Here is an 18,479-nt window from a genome sequence, read left to right as displayed (position 1 = left end):
AATACTTTGTCACTGTCACCTCCTTGATGATGACCTGCTTGTATTCATCCGTGCATTCAGAAGAGCTGCTCTGGTAAATACAAAGGTCCCAGTTTCCAAATCCCATCGTGCTGCACATCCCAACAGCACTTAATTCATGGAGCAACCTATTTCTGTCAGTTGCTTCCTTCTCTCCAGGCTTGGCTATCTCTGTTAGATTTAATTAAAATTTAGCATGGATTTAATTGTGAATTGAGGGCCAGTATATTCCCCCACCTTTGAAAACACAAGGAGGTCCAGAATGAGGCATCTTCTGTACCAGGGAATATTATCCTCAGGCATTGCTCTCACTTTCTCCTTCTTGATGATGTGTGAGGACTCCAAGGACACAAGAAGGGCAGATGTGGGACACCACCACAATTCCAACGTGGAGGATTTTCCTTGCAGGCAGAGATGGGAAGCAGAGCCCTTCCCAAGGGCAGGTGAGGATCCTCCTGCCATCCCCAGCCAGCCCTGGGAGCCTTTCTGCCCTCTGCCTGCCCATCAAGGCCACTTTGAAAGAGAACATGGCAGGGGGAGCTCAGTGGGAGCAGCCTGTGTCTATCCACAAACCCGTCCTGTCTCCAGCCTGACTCCCATCCAAGGCACACAGAAATCCTTTTCCCTCTTCAGTGCTCTCAGTCCTAAGGGAGAAGAATGGCTCAGGACATGGGGAGCACCATTGTTGTGCAATGGTCACTGTCCCTGCCCTACCCAGCACCCACCAACACGAGCAGAACAGAAATGAAAAGGGCCAAATCCCCATATGCACTAGAGGTTCTTCTGCAGTCTGCTACCAGGTCTTGGATAAGTCAAATCTTACCTCACAGCAGTTCTCTCTGAGGAACATGCAATAATCCGTGTATACTTTCATTTTTAATCTTTAGCTGGTACTTTGTGAGGCTGAACAAAGACACAGACGTGTTGAGGATTCTACCAAGGGTGCATCTGTCTCCAGATGAAAGGATCCTGACATCAAACTGCTGCAGCTGGGCTGGAAAAAGTTTTAAATCACCGCGATCAACACAAGTTTTGCACCAAAGTACAAATACACATGCCATGATTTCCTCTGGGTGACAGCAAATCCTGTTATTCTACTTATGAATGGGCCTCATTAAGTAGGAAAAAAAATTGTTGGTGCAACCTGTTCCTTTTTAAATTAAACATATTAAAGTTGATAGATATCCCTAATTCTCTGCTCAGCCTTTTATGCATTGCAATAACACTGCTCCCATTGTTAGGGAAAGTCTTGAGTTTGCATAATCTGCTTTTCATTTCCCTGGCAGCTGCAGATCATTCTTGGTGACTAAATTAAAAACAGTTTCTTTCAAGAATCCACCAGATCTGTCCTTTTTCCTCCCTGTACCTACAAGTAAGGGAGAAAAAAAAGAAAACAAAACCTTCCCAACAAGCATTAAATCCTATCAAATCAGGCTAGAAGGTCACCTCATCCATCCCTCTGCCCTGAGGCAAAAATCAACTCTCCTTAAGCCATCCCTGACAGATGCTCACCTAACTCTAAAAAACATCCATTGATGATTTCACAGCCCATCCCTTGGCTTACCTCATGCCTACAACTCTGACCTCAATGTCCCTTAGCACAGCCAAAGCTCCTCACTGCTTGTCCTGTCCACACTGAAATTGTGGAGACCATTTCTCCTTGCAGAAGAGTACCTCTCATTTTGAAGCAGACTTTCCCAGGCTTTTCACACCTCTCCTTTATTCCAAACATGTCTGGAAAGCTCAGCCCTGTTTCAGAGCCCAGCACTCCAGAACAGGCAAGTCAAACATCCTTAAGCTTACGGTCCTGCTTTAATTTCTGTCCCACAGGAGCAGAGAACACAGGAGTTTGAGGTCTTTGCCTCCTGGGACAGCAGTGGGTGGGTACTGGGAGGATCCCAGGAGGGGTTTCAGGTTTGTGTGCAGCACCTGCACCCTGCTCCTGCCTCAGACAGGCTGAGCAGAGCGTGCCCAGCTCCCAGGTGGGCAGCTGGATGCTCACACAACTCATGCAGCCCAGCCCAGCCACACAAACCCAGCAAAACCCAGTGCTGTGGGCTCAGCCAGATTTGAGGACAGCAGTGAGGAAACACAAGGAGCTGTGTGTGGGGAGAAGTGGGGAAAAAACCCAGGAAATTTAGGAGAGGAAGGGGAAAGAAGCTGGGTGATAAATTAAAATGAGCAATGATCTTCTTTGCCCCATTTTGGCCGTGCTAGAGCTCACCTTGCAAGCCTCTCCAATTTCCTGAAAGGCAGCAAAACGAAAAACAAGGAATGAAATCTCACCATCAGCTGAGGCTTACAGCAGCACTGAGAACTGATATTCTACATGCCATGTAATAGAGCCCTAAGCCTTGGAGGCTTGGGGATTTCTGGAAGTTGACAGCTCTTGCTCTAGGACACAGTTTGGCCACTGGCTGGCTCTGTGCACAGATTTCCTGGCTCTTCTGGCCCAGCAAGGCTGCTCAGTTCTGTTTTGGGCCACCCTCAGCACACTCAGGCAGTGCTGGGCTCAGCTCCCAGCACTAGGGAAGCCTCCAGGCCAGCCTGACCCACAACCAGAGGATGTTATTGTAAATGGGATGTTATACATGTTGTACATGTACATGGGATGTTATTGTACATGAGATGTTACTGTACGTGTTCTACATGTATTGTATGTACATGGGATGTTATTGTACATGTATTGTACATGAGATGTTACTGTACATGTTGTACATGTATGTACATGGGGTGTTATTGTACATGAGATGTTGTTGTACATGTTATACATGTACATGGGATGTTGTACATGTTGTTCATGTAATGTATGTACATGGAATGTTATTGTACATGTATTCTACATGGTATGTTGTACATGTTGTACATGTAATGTATGTACATGGGATGTTATTGTACATGTATTCTATGTGGTATATTATTGTACATGTTGTATATGTATTGTACACGGGATGCTGTACATGCTCTACATGTATTGTACATGGGATGTTATTGCACATGCTGTACAAGTATTGTACATGGGATGTTGCTGTACATGTATTGTACATGGGATATTGTACATGTTGTACATGTATTGTACATGGGATGCTGTACATGTTGTACATGTATTGTACATGGGATGTTGCTGTACATGTATTGTACATGGGATGTTTTTGTACATGATGTACAAGTATTGTACATGCTGTACATGTATTGAACATGGGATATTGCTGTACATGTATGTACATGGGATGTTGCTGTACATGTATTATACATGGGATGTTATTACACATGTATTATACATGTGATATTGCTGTACATGCTGTACATGTATTGTACATGGGATGTTTTTGTACATGCTGTACAAGTATTGTACATGGGATGTTGTACATGCTGTACATGCATTGTACATGGGATGTTGTACATGCTGTACATGTATTGTACATGGGATGTTGTACATGTTGTACATGTATTGTACATGGGATGTTGTACATGCTGTACATGTATTGTACATGGGATGTTGTACATGTTGTACATGCATTGTACATGGGATGTTGCTGCACGTGGGCCACCAGGCAGGGCTCAGCTCGGAGGGCAGGGCAGCCAGCCCTGCTTGTCCTGTCCCTGGTGACTGCCTGGCACTGCCATGCTGTTCCAATCACAGCAGTTCTGCATGGCACCAGCTGCTGTGCCCGGTGCAGGCAGGCACAGCCTGACAAACAGGATTGTAAGTGCTCGTTAAGGACATTACTGCACAACTCCCAGCTGTTACACTTTCGCTGGGAGAATTTAGAGGTACCTTGTTAAAGATGCAACACAATGTCAGCATGAGCGGTTTCCTCCTGTTTTGCCTTCCAAAGTGTCCTGTCCTACGGAGTTTTATTAATACAGGTTGAAATTTCCAGATTTAGAGGCTAATTAAATCCCACTTAAAGCTTTCACAGAGGGGATTAGCTGGAATTTACCCACTGCTTATGCTGCTGTTTGGTTTGTTGGGAAAAATGCAGCTAAAAACGCCTTTCCTGGGGAGACCAAACCCAACTTTGTACATTTGCACATGGAGAGAAATGATCCATAAAACAAACCAGTCCACACCACCACAGCAAGCCTCTGGTTACAGCCAGTGCCTGTGAAATACCAAACCTTCAAAGACACCAAACCAGAGCTTAGGGAATTTTCCATATTACATCTGAAAAATTAAAATTACACTGTTCCATTGTGTGTATGGCTTAAGAGGAATAAAACTAGTGCATACTGTCATTGGCCTACCTACAAGAAAAGGTATATAGAGATAAAATTATCTACATTTTTAGATAAAAGGCAAATATGTTGGGGTAGAGCAGTATCACCCAATTGAAACTAAATTCCAATGCATTTGATTACACCCACCTGTCATAAAATGCTGAATGGAAGAGCACAGGCACATTAAACATTTTTCTGCTTTACAGAAAGACAAAGTCAATTAACATGTTCATTTTTACATTTATTTGACAAAATGTTGTACACAGTATTAATCTTTGCAAAATTATAATTGTGTACACATAGTGGATTGTTTTGAGACCAGAGCTAGGGACAGAGTGTGTGACAACATTGCACAAACAGTTCTTCCACAGAATCTTATCTTTCCAGTATTAAAATATAAAAAATAGAGAGTGACTCTTTTATTTATTGTGGTGAGGTAAATGTTTCTTCCTTCAGAGCAGTGTGGCTTTTATGCACCTTCCAGAAAGCTGCTAACGATACCCTTCTCCTTCATTCTGTCAATAACTACAGACCCAGTGGCATATTTATTGCTGCTCTAATGGTCACACATTTTTTCCTTGAGCAATATGTAGAGAAAGGAATGGAGAAGGAAAAACCTGCAGGAATTGATGGTAGCAACCTATCTGCACTATTTGTGTCAAGAGCCAAAGATTAGTGCAGAAAATTTATTTTGAATGTAACAACTTTAATGGAAATGTCAAGAAAAATTTACTTACATTTTTCTAAGCAGAACATTGTATTGATCAGAGCTGCTCAAAAAATCACAATCAGGAATTTATTTCACAAATTTTTATATTTCTGCCCATTTACAAGACCAGATCATAATATCCCCTCATTTGTTCACTGTTCAAATTTATTGATGATTTTCAGCACATAATTCCTGGGCAGAGTGAGATTTGTACAAAGTTCTTTAGTTACACAAGATCTTTAGTATTGCTTTCTGTTCCCTGAATGAATGACTTGTGTAACTTACAGCTTGAATTTTGACTGCTACAAAAGAGTATATAATCAAAATGAATCTTGGTCAATATCTGAGTACTGAAACTTAGGGTGGGTTTTTTTTACTTTTTTTTTCTTATATATACTTTTACTGATGCCTGAGAAGTAAAATACTTTAAAAATTGAAAAGTTCATTTGTGCTTTATTCCCAATAAATTAGAAATGGTTGTTGGAAGTTAAATCAGATGAAGAATTCTCCATGCTCCTGAGAGAAAACTGCTTCAGTTTCTCATCTTTCTTTAAATCCTCACAGCAGTGACATTCTGACAAAAGAGGTTATTTTAAAAAGTTAGCAGCCATTTCCTTAGTGGCAGAAACATCCTCCTGGAGCCCCCTGTATGGCATTGCTACATCTGGAAATACAGCAGGGCATTTCCAAAAACTAGAAAAGAAATGAATCCATTTCAGTGGTTTATAGGCACAGTAAGAGTGGGAATTCCTTTCACTACCAACTACTCAATCCCTTTTCCTATTGTGAGGTATCCATTGGCATCAACAAAAGAGAATCATCTTAAGGCAAAAGCAGTGATTTCCAAAAAAAAAAAGAAAATAAACATCATTCATTTGAATAAAAATAGGATTGTAAGCATAGCTTTTTACATTATTGCAAAAGTCCATAAAAAAATATAAACCCACTGTTAGTTAGCTGAATCTACAATATAAAAAACATGAATGAAAATATGGTGAAATAGGTGACCTAAAAGTGTTTGATTAAAGAACAATTCTGTTGACAGAAGTAAATTATTACTTATTTTATCTTTTTGTGAGTTTATCTGTGACAATTTTGGGAGGAGAAACAAAAAAGACCTTTAGGGAGTGAAGTATTACTCATCACAGCTTTGACTAACAAAATTACCAAAATTAGACAAAGACACACAAACTTTTGAAGATTGTAGCTGCAAAATTTCTGAAACCCAACTTGCAAGCCCATGGCCTGGGTATCTCCAATAAAGTCCCCCAAGGCTGACTGCTCAGGAGAGCTCCATTAATCCTCTGGAACAACAGCAGGAATGATACCTTGTGAAACACAAGTACTTTCCATGAGAATAATCTTCCAGGTGTTATTTTTTGGCCACACTTGCCACTGCCTTCTTGGCTGCATCCTCAAGGTCATTGGCAGATGTGATGGGGAGTCCAGATTCACTCAGGATACGCTGGGCTTCCTGGACATTTGTTCCTAAAAAACAACACAGACTATAATTATAATTAATACAGTAATTTCACCATTATAAGCCGCACCTTACAATACAGAGTGTGATCAAAGGTATCTATTCTATCACCATCTGCTGAGGGTGGGGGCAGTGATCCTTATCTCTGTGGGAGATATTCTGCTAATGGGCCATCCATTGAAACCAGCTGGGGCAGTGTTCTTTATCTTTTCACAACCCATCCTTCCCCCAGCGAGTCATTTTCTGCTCATGGCCATTGAGTCCCACTGTGGGACTGATAAAATTACTGCATCCCATTGGGAGTTGCTCCAGCCAGGGGGAAGAGCCCAACATTTCTTACCAAGATAAAAACAGAGGTTTTGGGACACTAAGGGAGCCCTTTCTCCACTGGACTCCAGTGGAAAACCGGATTTCTCCACATCCCCACTGGAGCTCCGGAGGGAAACTGCACCTTGTACAGGAGCACTGCTCCAACTGAGCCACATCTGTCACTGCAGGAGGATGCAGCCACCATGGGATGGGACTGCTGCCAACACCCTGCCTGACGGGTGTCAGGTTGTACTCTGACTGTGTCAGGGTTTGGGGTTTGTTTCTTTGTAGCACTGTATTTCTATTTTAATTTCCCTAGAAAAGAACTGTTACTCCTAATTCCCATATCTTTGCCTGAAAACCCCTTGATTTCAAAATTATAATAATTTGGAGGGAGGAGGTTTACATTCTCCATTTCAAAGAGAAGCTCCTGCCTTTCTCAGCAGACACCTGTCCTCCAAACTAAAACAGCAACTTTTCGTTCTCTGTCCATATATAAGCTGCACCTGATTATAAGCCGCACTTTGGGTTCGGACCAAAATTTTAGTCAAAATGGTGCAGCTTATAATCATGAAATTACTGTAATTAATATTAATGAAAAGCCAGGTAATGCTCACACTGCACATCATTTCAGTTTAGCAACAGATGAAACAAGTGCCTTAGATTGAGCTGAGAGGAGCTCTTAATTCCAGTGGTGACAGACAGTGCAGGCTGATAATGGCACTTGTGTGCACAGCAGGGGCTTTGTGAAGATGAGAGGGTCAGTGCAGCATCCCCCAGAGCCAGCAGGGACATCCAGCAAGAGCACTGGGTAATGGACCATGTACCAGGCCCTTTTTAAGGCATGTATTAGCCACAATCAGCTACAGCTAATCAGTGAGTCAACAATAACTAAAATTCACCTCTGATAACTGAAAGCTGCAAAATGGGCTGTGGAAAGGCAAAGATTTGGGTAAACCTGAACATTTAATCGGGTTTAAGCTGCTCCTGAATATGCTTTAGCATTTTTACTAAAAACAGGGAATACAAAGGTGTCTGAGGTATTCAGCATGACACCAATCCCTCCTCTGCTGCTGCACTAAATTATTATAATCACAGAAATATTTAGGTTGGAAAAGACCCTTAGAATCTTTGAGTATGACTGGAAACCCAGCACTGCCAAGTTCACCAATAAACCACGGCCCTGAGTGCCACTTCCACCCCACCTCCAGGAGAATATATGATTACACAGCACAAGGGCTCCAGTTTGTATGGGAAAATCTCAACCTCAGACAACAGACTAAAACACAGGAAAGGAAAAACATCCAAAGATGAAAAAGATATTCCAGGAAAATACATTGTCCCTACTTCTCTTGTCTAAAAGACAAGAGTATCACTTTCCCATTTACTCTATCTCATTCTTGTTGGACAACCAAGACTAACAGACAATCTGAATTCTCCAGAGCTTTCTCCAGCAAAGCCAAGTGACCCTTTTGGTCACTGCTATGTTCTGCACCACAGAAGAACCTGGAGTCAGCCATCCTGCTGAGGGAGCAGAATCCACACTTTGGGATCACACACTAGTCACAAGCACAAGCACTCTGAGCTGATCCTCTTTAGAATCATTTTATCCTCCTCCTCCATGTCATGTTCCTTGTTCATTTGCCATGTCAAAATGCTTAATTACTTTGTAATTCCTAGACCTAGCAAAATGAATTTTAATTATATTTGGAGCTATACACTAATTATACCCTTAATTATTAACCAAGCAAGAAGCATACTCTTTACTGTGCAACTTCCAGAATGCTCATTTTAAAGAATGATTTTTGATTTTTTTTTTATTTTAGTAGACTTCATAAAACATCTGAAATGGTGCCACAGAAGCAGAGCATTTCAAAAGCCTGTTTCATCAGCATGCTCAAGTCAGGAATCCCACTCCTGGTGCTGAAAGGGACCAAAGACACCCCTGCACTTTGTGGTGGGAGAAGCAGCATCAGGAAGAGGAACTGGCAGAACAGGTCGTGCTTCCCAGTGCTGTGCAGAGGACATGCTCTAGGGTTTGTGTAGGAAGGTCAAAGACTTCTGAAATCTTTGACAGAAGGGGGATTTGGTTGCTTAGTAACACCCAGAACTGTACTGAACTTTATCTACAGGAAAAAAATAATATTATGGGTGAAAAAAATGAGCATAATATTAGATTTTTGTTCAAGTATCCTATATGAGATATTGTGGGGGCTGCTGCTTGTCAGCCCAGCACTGCACAGAGGAGGCAGGAGGCATCCCCAGAGTTCTCTTCTCTTTGGAGTCCCTCACATTTGTACAGTGATTCCCAACATGCCTTAAAGGTTTTGTCTTCTATTTAGATACAAGCGTGATAACATTTAAAACAGTCAAGAATTTACAGATCTCTCAAACAGTATTTTATAAGACAAAGTGTTATGAGGAGGAAAAACGGAAAGAGGGAAATTTTCCTGGAAATTTTCCCACACAGAAAAAAATATTGTGCTGTTTGTGATAGCCATGTATTTAAAACTAACTTTTGCTCTTCACTAAGTGGCCAATATTAATTTACTAACAGGCTGGAGAGGGAACAATACATTGGATCTGCTCTGCACTGCATTGATTGCTCTCCACACCACTTGTCTAACATGCATTACAAAATCAATACAAAACACAGGCCCCTGAGAAGAGAGGGGGAGTTTATGCAGGGAAATGAAATGATGAAAGCTGAAAAAAAAAATAAAAAATCTCACTACAGTCAAAAGTGCACAAGTACATTTTGTATTTCTTAAATATAACACTTTTATAGGCAGGCCATACAACTAAACACACTTTTCAGCAAGCATTTCCTTTGCTATAATTCTCTTTTTTTTTAGTGATAGCCTTTTATCTCATTGTGATTAAGCATTTTAGCTATGTGGAGAATATGGAAGTTGTAATGAGCCTGCTAAAAGCAGAGGTAAAAGATTTAAAATCAAACATTCTAACAGCACTGGAAACATTTAGGAATCTACAAAGAACACCAGCTTGTTGCAACAGATGTTAAAATAAACAAATAAAGAATCCCACTATTCCAGCATTAACCTCCTGCCACTGGATGGTGTCAGAGAACTGTAAACAGAATCCCATATCCAGGCTATCAGAATAATCTGCCCTTCACCTACCCTGCAGCCAGCTGAGAAAAGGTGAAAATTCACAGGGCTGGAGGCTGTGGGGCTTCTGTTGTTGCTGGGTTTCATTGTTTGGGGGTTTTGTGGATGTGTTGTTTTTTTGTTTGGTTTTTTTTAAACTGGATTCTATGAATAGAATGGCTTTCTAATTAGAAGTTTTTGTCTTCTGACACATATTACTGTCAACAACACTCCATAGAAAACCTGGAAAGATGCAATTTTATCGGCATGTTCCTTCAGGCTCTGAAATCTAAATATCTCCTGCTGAAAATCTGGGTTCTGGAACAACCTCTCAGTCTGTGTAAGTGCAACCTCACATTTAAACTTCTGTGGACCTGGAATCTCTCCTACCAGTAGCAAAGTAAATGTATCCAACCCACCACTGAAAAAAATCCTAATAATAAATATTCTGTCTAAGCATGTCTCTGCCAGTGGTAAGAATACACCAGCACACCCTGTGAGAGGCTGAATGAAAATCAAACAAACAAAACACACCCAGTCACACTCCACATGCAGGATTTGGATTGTGTTCCCTTGTTCACTTGCACTGCCATAAACCCATATAAACAATAAATGGCCACTGTTTAATGCTGATGGTTAGAGAGGATGAGCACTCTGCAGTGCCATTTCTGGCTTTTCAGGTAAATAAGCTATGAGGAGATAAGACAATTATATACATCTGCTATCTGCTAACAGGTAGATGAATGATATGAAAAATACTCTGATCAAGCCAAAACATCCTGCTATGACAAAAAGTGTCACAATATTCAGAATGCCAGTTATTATCAGTGACCTGAGCAGGTTGTGCCCATGTGACAGAATCCCTAGCAAGGGTCCAGCTGTGACACATTGCACAGAGTGCACTGAGCCAAATGTCCCCTGGCATGGATCCAGGCAATGCTCTCCTGTCTGCTCACAGGGCCCAAAGACAGGAATTGGAGAATCAGGTTTGAACTTCATCACTAGCTAACCTTCTTCAACAACATTGGATTTGAGGTTTGGCTGGTGCCAAGCTTTAATTAGTGACCTTTAAGTTGGGAACATACAAAGTTTTGGTGGCTTACACATCTCACACCTGTGGCTCTGCAGTGGAGAATAAACCAACTTCCACTGCCTGCCTGCAAGAGGCAATTCAGCTCCATTCTGTCCACTCCATTTGCCCTTTCCTACCTCAAACTTTCCCCAAAGAATATTTTAATCTCTCCCTCTGCCTCATGTTTACATCCTAACAAAAGGACATTTAAATTCATGCTGAATGTTTAACCTAAGATGTCTGAATAGGCTGATCTGAATGAAGTTGTAAGTGCAATTTTGCAATATCCCATTCTCCCTTGACAGGCAATTTGGGATACTAAAATAAAAAAATCAGGCACACATACTAAACTATACTTGCAGACAAGATACACAAGGTGGAGCAAAATTTCACTTGTGTGTGAAAAATTTCTGAAGATACTAGAATATTTTAGACTCCGAAGAACACACAAGGTCACTAGTCACACGAATAAAAAATATAAAATTTTTTACATTCAGACATGTGAATAAAAAGCAACTTGTTTCTATCTGAATTTTGATTCCTCCCAGTCCTTCTTGCCCTGTCACCAGAGGAAGAGAGAATTCATTTTTGAAAGGGAGAGGATGTAAAATTTCCAGCATAGGAAGTAGATATCTAATCCACAATTCTTTTTTATTCTTCCTTTTCATCTAACTCTGGGCTACATAAATGAGAAGCCAGGCTTGGCTTCCCTTCAGCACTCCTAGTCAGTTTTCACAAAACTTAACTGAAGTGTATTCCATTTTAAAGGGAATAAAAATCCTGCAGAAACCCAGCAGCAGTTACTTTTCTATCTGTAGAAGATGAAATCTGGAATATGTGGTTTCTCCATTTGGCCATGAGCTTTTTAGACAATAATCCTGTGTCTCAGCTGGTGAGTTCTTTACTGATAAGGCAAGCAAACATATGTAATTATAAAGTTACCATTTTCAAAGAGGAGAGTAATCCTTTCTTTATCCACTGGTAAAACGGCTTGTAATTATTATACAACTGAGAACAAAGATTTGTCCACAGAATCCTACTAAATCAAGACAGATTTGACTGATTAAAACTCTAGTCATCAAGACACTTGTAGTACAGTGCATGTGGGCAAAGAGTCTTTAAAGTGCAGGTCACAAATCTGTTAGATTTATGGGAATAATCACAAACCTTCTGCTGGGAAAATGTTCAAAATGGAAACCCAAAAGGGTGCTCGTTCCTTTTTCTCCTTTTGAACTGTAAAATGTTATCAGTGATGCTTTAAAAAGTCTTGGGTAGTCTCATTGCTTCCACAGTGCTCATTATTAATTCAAAATCCTTGTAAGTTTAAATAACCTGGTGTGAGTTCAAAGAACAATGGAGATGATTAAGGATCCCAAGGGATTGATTTCTGAGGAAAGAATAAAAGGATCAAACATACATGTATTGGTTGGTTATGTGATTAAGGAAGCAGATAAAACAGCAGTGACTTGCTAACACTTCCAAAATACAACATCTGAGGGTTGTAAATATCATAGCTCTTTGTTTAGGATGAACATGAGGAATAAGAGGAGGAATTAAAAAAAAAACCAAACTTTTAAGACAAAGATTATGCAAAGGCAGGAGTTTGCTGCATTATTCTGGGAGAGAGCTCCCTGAGGAAAATGTGGCACTGCCATTTCCAGAGTCAACAACCAGTCTGGGAGAAACAGCTCCAGTAAAGAGTGAGCAATCTGGGAAGATGGTAACCCAAAAATGTTTGTATTTAAGTCTTTATTTGACACTGAAGATTCAGCTTTGATCTCTGTGGATGGAGCAGCAAATGACTCAAAGGTCACAGGCACAGGAGGAGCAGGCACCTCTGCAGGGCTTTCACTCTTACTTCTGTACAATCATGGAATTGTCAAAATTACAGGGGAAAGGCCAAGCAAACACAGTGGCAGGCCCAGCAGACTGCAGTTTAAAATGACCAAGCTGCTCTTCTTGCTTCTTTTATAACAGTTTCAAATATCACAACACAAACATCTTGTTCGTAGGAAAAACTAATGGCTTTTTCAATATCTTCACTTAAAAAGCAGCAGTTACAACAGTTGAGAAGTCTCACAGACCTGACAGATAAACTTTTTCCCAGCTGTGAAAGACAGAAGATTTTTGTTATGAAAAAAAAAGTGAAACAACATAGCCTAGAGCTGATAAACAATGAGATTTTATATAATGAAACTTTTCTGCTTCTAAGCAACATCCATCAGTCTTTTCCTTCATCCATATTAAACTTTTTACTCAGTCTCCTCATGTGTTGACTGGTGCTGCGCCACCCAAAGAGAATTTTCACAATTTCTTTGTAAAATCCATTTGAGGGTATTTAAGCTTGCCTGCACTCACACAGCAGAAGTTGTGCCAGCACGTGCAGTGTAGCATGAGAATGAGGGAGGGGAAAGCTCTGCTTTCTCCTGAAACACAAAAGGAGCATCCCCCTAACCAAAGGCTCCTTGGGCACTTTGCATCCTCAGGAATTCTGGTGAGGGGGATTTTTGAAAAGTAAAAATCCTGATCTGTTCAGAACATGTTTTATCACAGTGTGAAAAACCACCTCAGTATTGCATCTCCTATTGCATCTCAGTATTGCATTTCCTGCTTTCATCCCCAGTGCAGACTGACAGGACATTTTATGCTCTTTACACACACACAAACATGAATATGGATAGTTTTGAGGAAAAGGCCATAAAACCCACCCAGAAATCCCTCTGTTTTCCAAATCTACTTGGCTAAAAAGAAATATTTTCAGCTTTCCAGCGTTGTGTGCTGATTGCAATCAAGGCACTTTTCACTCAATGGCAAAAAACTCTCCCTCCTTCAGGGCACTTCTCAGAAATTAGAGGCAGAACTCCACACCCACTGCCATTAAAGCCTGTAGCTGCCAAAGAGTGCTTGTCCTGCCCTCTCATGGCTTTTTTTGTTTCTTGTGAAACAATGATGGATGCACTAAAGAAAAAATATTCCTTACCATTACCAAATCTTCTGTTTTTTATTGGATTTTAGCTGGATTGGGGGTTTGGGCAGAGGAACATGTTACAGTAATTTCTCTCTCAAAAATACTCTTTCTAACATATTTCTTTTAATTACAGCACTGGTGTAAATTTAGGAAAACTATATTTTGCTGCAGGTTTAGCAATAATAGAATTGCAGCCATTAAAAAAATATATAAAAAAGAAATACCTTCCAGTAAACATAAACTTGCATCAAAATAATTCCTATTTGCATTGCAAATCTTACAGGCAAACTCATAAAGCTTCCATTGCAAAATGTCATTGCTTCCAGTACTATGAATGCAGAAATATGAGTTTATTGACTTCAGGTTGTACTGTGGCTGAAGAATTGGACATATTCTTATTGTGTGGGAGAAATCTGTTTAGGAGAAGAAATTCCAGGTGAATTACTGAGAACCTGAGGGATGATTTGCTCTGAATCCAGCAGCACTCACCTTCCAGTCTGACCACCAGAGGCACTTTCAGCTCGAGCTCCTGGCAGGCTTTGGTGATACCATTGGCTATGATGGCACAGTTCACAATCCCACCAAAAATGTTCACCAGGATTGCTTCAACCTGTAGGAAAGAAACCAAGGAGGAATTGAGTGAGGGCATGTTTATGTTTTGACTTTGTTTTTTAAATAAACAGATCCAGACCAGGATACCAATTCCCCTCTGTCAGGCAGATTCTCATTTATGGAAGGTACAACTTCACCTCTGCACTCAGAGAACTTGAGTCTATTGTTCCTCCAGTGTGCAGCAGTGATTAATTGTCTTGCTCTAAACTGGCATGGTAATTAATGTAATAATTAAAGTATTTTTAAAAAAAAGGATAATTCTACTTATTAATATAAATAAAAAGAACTTAATCTATAGTTTGATTATTTTTGAAATGTATTGAATAATCATCAGAGGCTGGAGCTCAGAAAACACAGGGTATGAATGTATGATGCACATGTAATGAAATATTCATGTGGCCACTTCACAAAACAATCTGGATCATCACTTTATCACAAGCACGACAGGGGAAAAGGTAATATACTTGCCCTGACTTGATAAAGAGGAGTAAAAATCCCTTCTAGTTAACAAGGAGAGGCATGTAATGAAGAGCATTCATTACAACAGGTTAACTGATAACCTCAAAAAACTGCTATTCATCAGTTTCTGGAAACTGCAATTTCTCCACCCAATTCACAATTAGATTGCCCTTCACAACATGCAAGACATTAATACATAAAAGATAGATTAATATGATTTTTTTTCCACCTGGTGAGGTGGCATAATATGAACCCAAGCCCATATTCCAGGTTCCCAACCACGTGAGGACACCACAGGGATGCAGTTCTGCACCCACAACGTTTGGGGTGCTCTCCAAGAAGCTTCACTGGGTGTCACAATTGCCAGAATTGTGTTCACTCCAAACCTGCCAGGATGAAGAAGGGATTAGGTGTGAAGGAGTGAGATATCAGTGCATTGCACTGGTGCACGATGTCAGCTGCAGTTATGCTTGACTCACTGCACCACAGGAAAGGATTCACTTTGCCCAGCTCCAGGTAGCCAGGCTCAGACCTCACCAGGAAAATTCCCTGAGGCCATGCACCTTTATAGCTCTGCACAGCCAGGTTTTCCATCTCCCCACACACACAAGGAGACAATTGACTCCTGGGATGTGCACTCACACACACAGAGTTCAGCACAGGTAGAAATACTGCCATCCACAGTACAAAAAGAAAACAAAACATCTCAGGAAATGCTTTACTTCCCACAAGACAGGGACACCTTGCACTAGACCAGGTTGCTCAAAAGATGATCCAGTGCATTTTTAGTTAAGGGAGCCTGTATGGCTCATGGTATTCCTCATCCCAGGCACAGCACAGGCACCAAAAGGAAACTTATAACCCACTCAAACAAGAACATACAATTTAATTGACTTTATAACTCTGCTTTATATTCATATTAAATACATGCTTTATCAGTTAAGGGTTTTCTGGATTTTCAGTTGCAGTTATTTATTTCACCTCTGTGTTACAAAATCCTTAACTCTGCAGAAGCAACTGAAAGCAAAACCATAGAAGTCCCTTCTCTGCCTTTCTCCCATTGTGCACACACAAACATTCCTGGTGTTAGGAAATAAAACCCAAGAGGAAAAACAGAGCCCTTCCAACTCTTATCCCATTAACCCTTATGGCAGAGATCTCTTTATGCAAAACACTTTGGTGATAAAACATCCTGGTGATGGATTCTAACAGTGGGACATGCCACAGACAGCACTCCACCCTTTCTAATACATCCTCCTAATTCAGGGACATTGCACCAGACATGTGACAGATCAACTTAACCAAGTGTTTACATTATTAGGGATAAGGAGGAGGATTTTATGCCCACTACAGATATTTTAATTCCTAGTGCAGACTTTTTCATTTAGGGATCTGCTTTTCAGCTTTCAAGCTGAATTTTAATCATGTCTTCTAATCCATTGGCAGCAAAAGGAAAAAAAAAATTGAAGGAAATTAGATGCAGCTTGGATAATTGATGTTTGCGTGCTTGGCTTTAATAAAAATACACTGTTAAATTAGAGAGGAGTCTAAAAGGATTCAATCAATAAGAAACTGAATCAGGTGGGGAATTCGATCTTGGTTTTATGGTAATCTTCCAAATAAGCCAGAAGATCAGTTGAAATGATGCTGAGATTCACTTTAACTCTGCTGAAATCTGTGAACATTGTTTATATATGCTTCTGCAGCCTGACTAGATCCTGCATTTCCAGCTGAAAGAACTTTAGCATTCAGACACAGTGGATGGATGAAGAGGTTTTCAGTGTTTCATGTGCACAGAGAATGCACTATCTCTGTATTACTTAAGCCTGTGACAAAAATAAAGCTCCTGCAGCATACCAGAACCACTTTATATCCACATGCTCAGCATCTAAAGCCTGTGGACTATTAGACATATCAAGGAGAGGGCAAGCTGCCTGCATACAACACAGGTTACTAAATAGTATCATTATTCTAATAACCATTTTTACCTGTTAGAATGCCTTATAAATTTTTTATATTTTTAATATTTTTTATATTTCAGTAACATTACTAAGGAAAGCTAGTAGCATATCCATGGATCAAGCTTTTTTAATGCAGCAAAACAACTGACAGATGTGAAATCCCCACAAAATGTACTTGCAACTGATTATGGATTTTCTGGAGAAATAAGGGCACCCACAATTGCATGGAAACATCACCACCAGTGTTGGTAAAACCCCACAGTATCCCAAACCTCAGCACCAGTGCTGGGAAGCCAAAGGAATAGAAACTGAGTGCTGCACTATCACTGTTTCCATGTTAGATATGGTGTTAAATCTTTGCAGATCCTGGAATTAATCCCACAGCTCCTAAGTGCTCTATGAACAGCTATGCAGACACAGAGAGTATTTTCTGTATATGAACATAGATATATTTATGGATAGCTATATTTATGGGAAATCTATGTCACTTTATTACTAAAACTAATAGTTTTAATTTCCAGTCACTTTTTGGTCGGCCTTGACAAAGCCTGCAATTCTGCTTTGAATGTTTGGCATCATAAAAAGCCCCAGGCTGCAAATAAATGTAACTGTATTAACCAAAGTAAAGGTGGTAGGAGATTACTGCTAGAATTGTATTGGATCACCAACATGATCCACAAGGCTGCCAGGTTCCACAAAACTAAGAGCATTTTAGGTAGAGCAGAAGCAGCTTGAGCATAGCTGGCCGTTTTCTAAAATCAGAGTGTGTATGTAAATTTGCTATATTCTATTATTATTATTATTATTATTATTATTATTATTATTATTATTATTATTATTATCTCTAAAAGAGTTCCCAGCCTTAACAAAACACATGCTGAGATGTGATCATCACACACTTGAGGATGAATAGAGGCAGCACCATAAAGGCTCCACCTTTGCACAGCCCATCTCTAAATCCATTCAGGGGATGTCTGGCTCTCTGCAGCTGCTGCTCCCCACTCTGCTGACCTTGAGCACCTGCAGCAACCACACCAGCTCTGCATGCAAAAAGAGAGAGGACAACAGCTTGACACTGCCAAGGTGTTCCTCTTTGATTTCCCACTTTAGCTGTCACCACAGAACAGCTACAAGAGGGGTAGGATCACAGTGTCCAACAGGTCCCTCCTACAAGGCAAACTCTCACATAAAACAGACATCCAAATGTGATTTAAATTTAAATTAGATGAGGCTTCATCAACTCTGGGATATGACCCAAGTCTGGGCAGCCCCATAAAGAAGTTGTCCTGCTTTCCTTCTCCCTCTCCAGCCCATGAACAACCCTCTCCTGTGCTAATTTCTGCTCATGAATTTTTGAGACCCTTTTTCACAACCCTCCCCACATTATCTCATCTGATGACATCAAAGACTTGCAAGAGTTTCCAATATTCACAGTGTCCCATGCATGCTTTGAGACTTTGCACACTTCTTTTCACACAGATGCATGAACATTCACAGAGTGAACTATGAATGTTATAAAATATTATATTTACCAATATAATCTCTGACCTTGCTGGAAAT

The 18,479-nt window shown here is 40.4% G+C and overlaps 1 protein-coding gene across 1 annotated transcript in view; it reads right to left on the bottom strand.

Annotated features, from left to right (window-relative positions):
* Positions 1 to 4,459: 4,459 nt before the first annotated feature.
* The window catches only part of SUCLG2 (succinate-CoA ligase GDP-forming subunit beta), a 112,913-nt gene continuing 98,893 nt past the window's right edge, over positions 4,460 to 18,479 (bottom strand). Inside the window, exons 10-11 of the mRNA XM_033071545.2 lie at positions 14,377 to 14,497; positions 4,460 to 6,436 (exon numbers count right to left, since the gene is read on the bottom strand). Coding sequence (XP_032927436.1) covers positions 6,321 to 6,436; positions 14,377 to 14,497 — 237 coding nt within the window. The 3' untranslated portion in view covers positions 4,460 to 6,320. The remainder of the gene's footprint in view (positions 6,437 to 14,376; positions 14,498 to 18,479) is intronic.

The sequence above is a fragment of the Catharus ustulatus genome, chromosome 13 (assembly GCF_009819885.2).
Source record: "Catharus ustulatus isolate bCatUst1 chromosome 13, bCatUst1.pri.v2, whole genome shotgun sequence".
Taxonomy (NCBI): Eukaryota; Metazoa; Chordata; class Aves; order Passeriformes; family Turdidae; genus Catharus; species Catharus ustulatus.
Note: the sequence above shows the minus strand (reverse complement) of the source record. Positions and strands in the feature narration are given on the sequence as shown.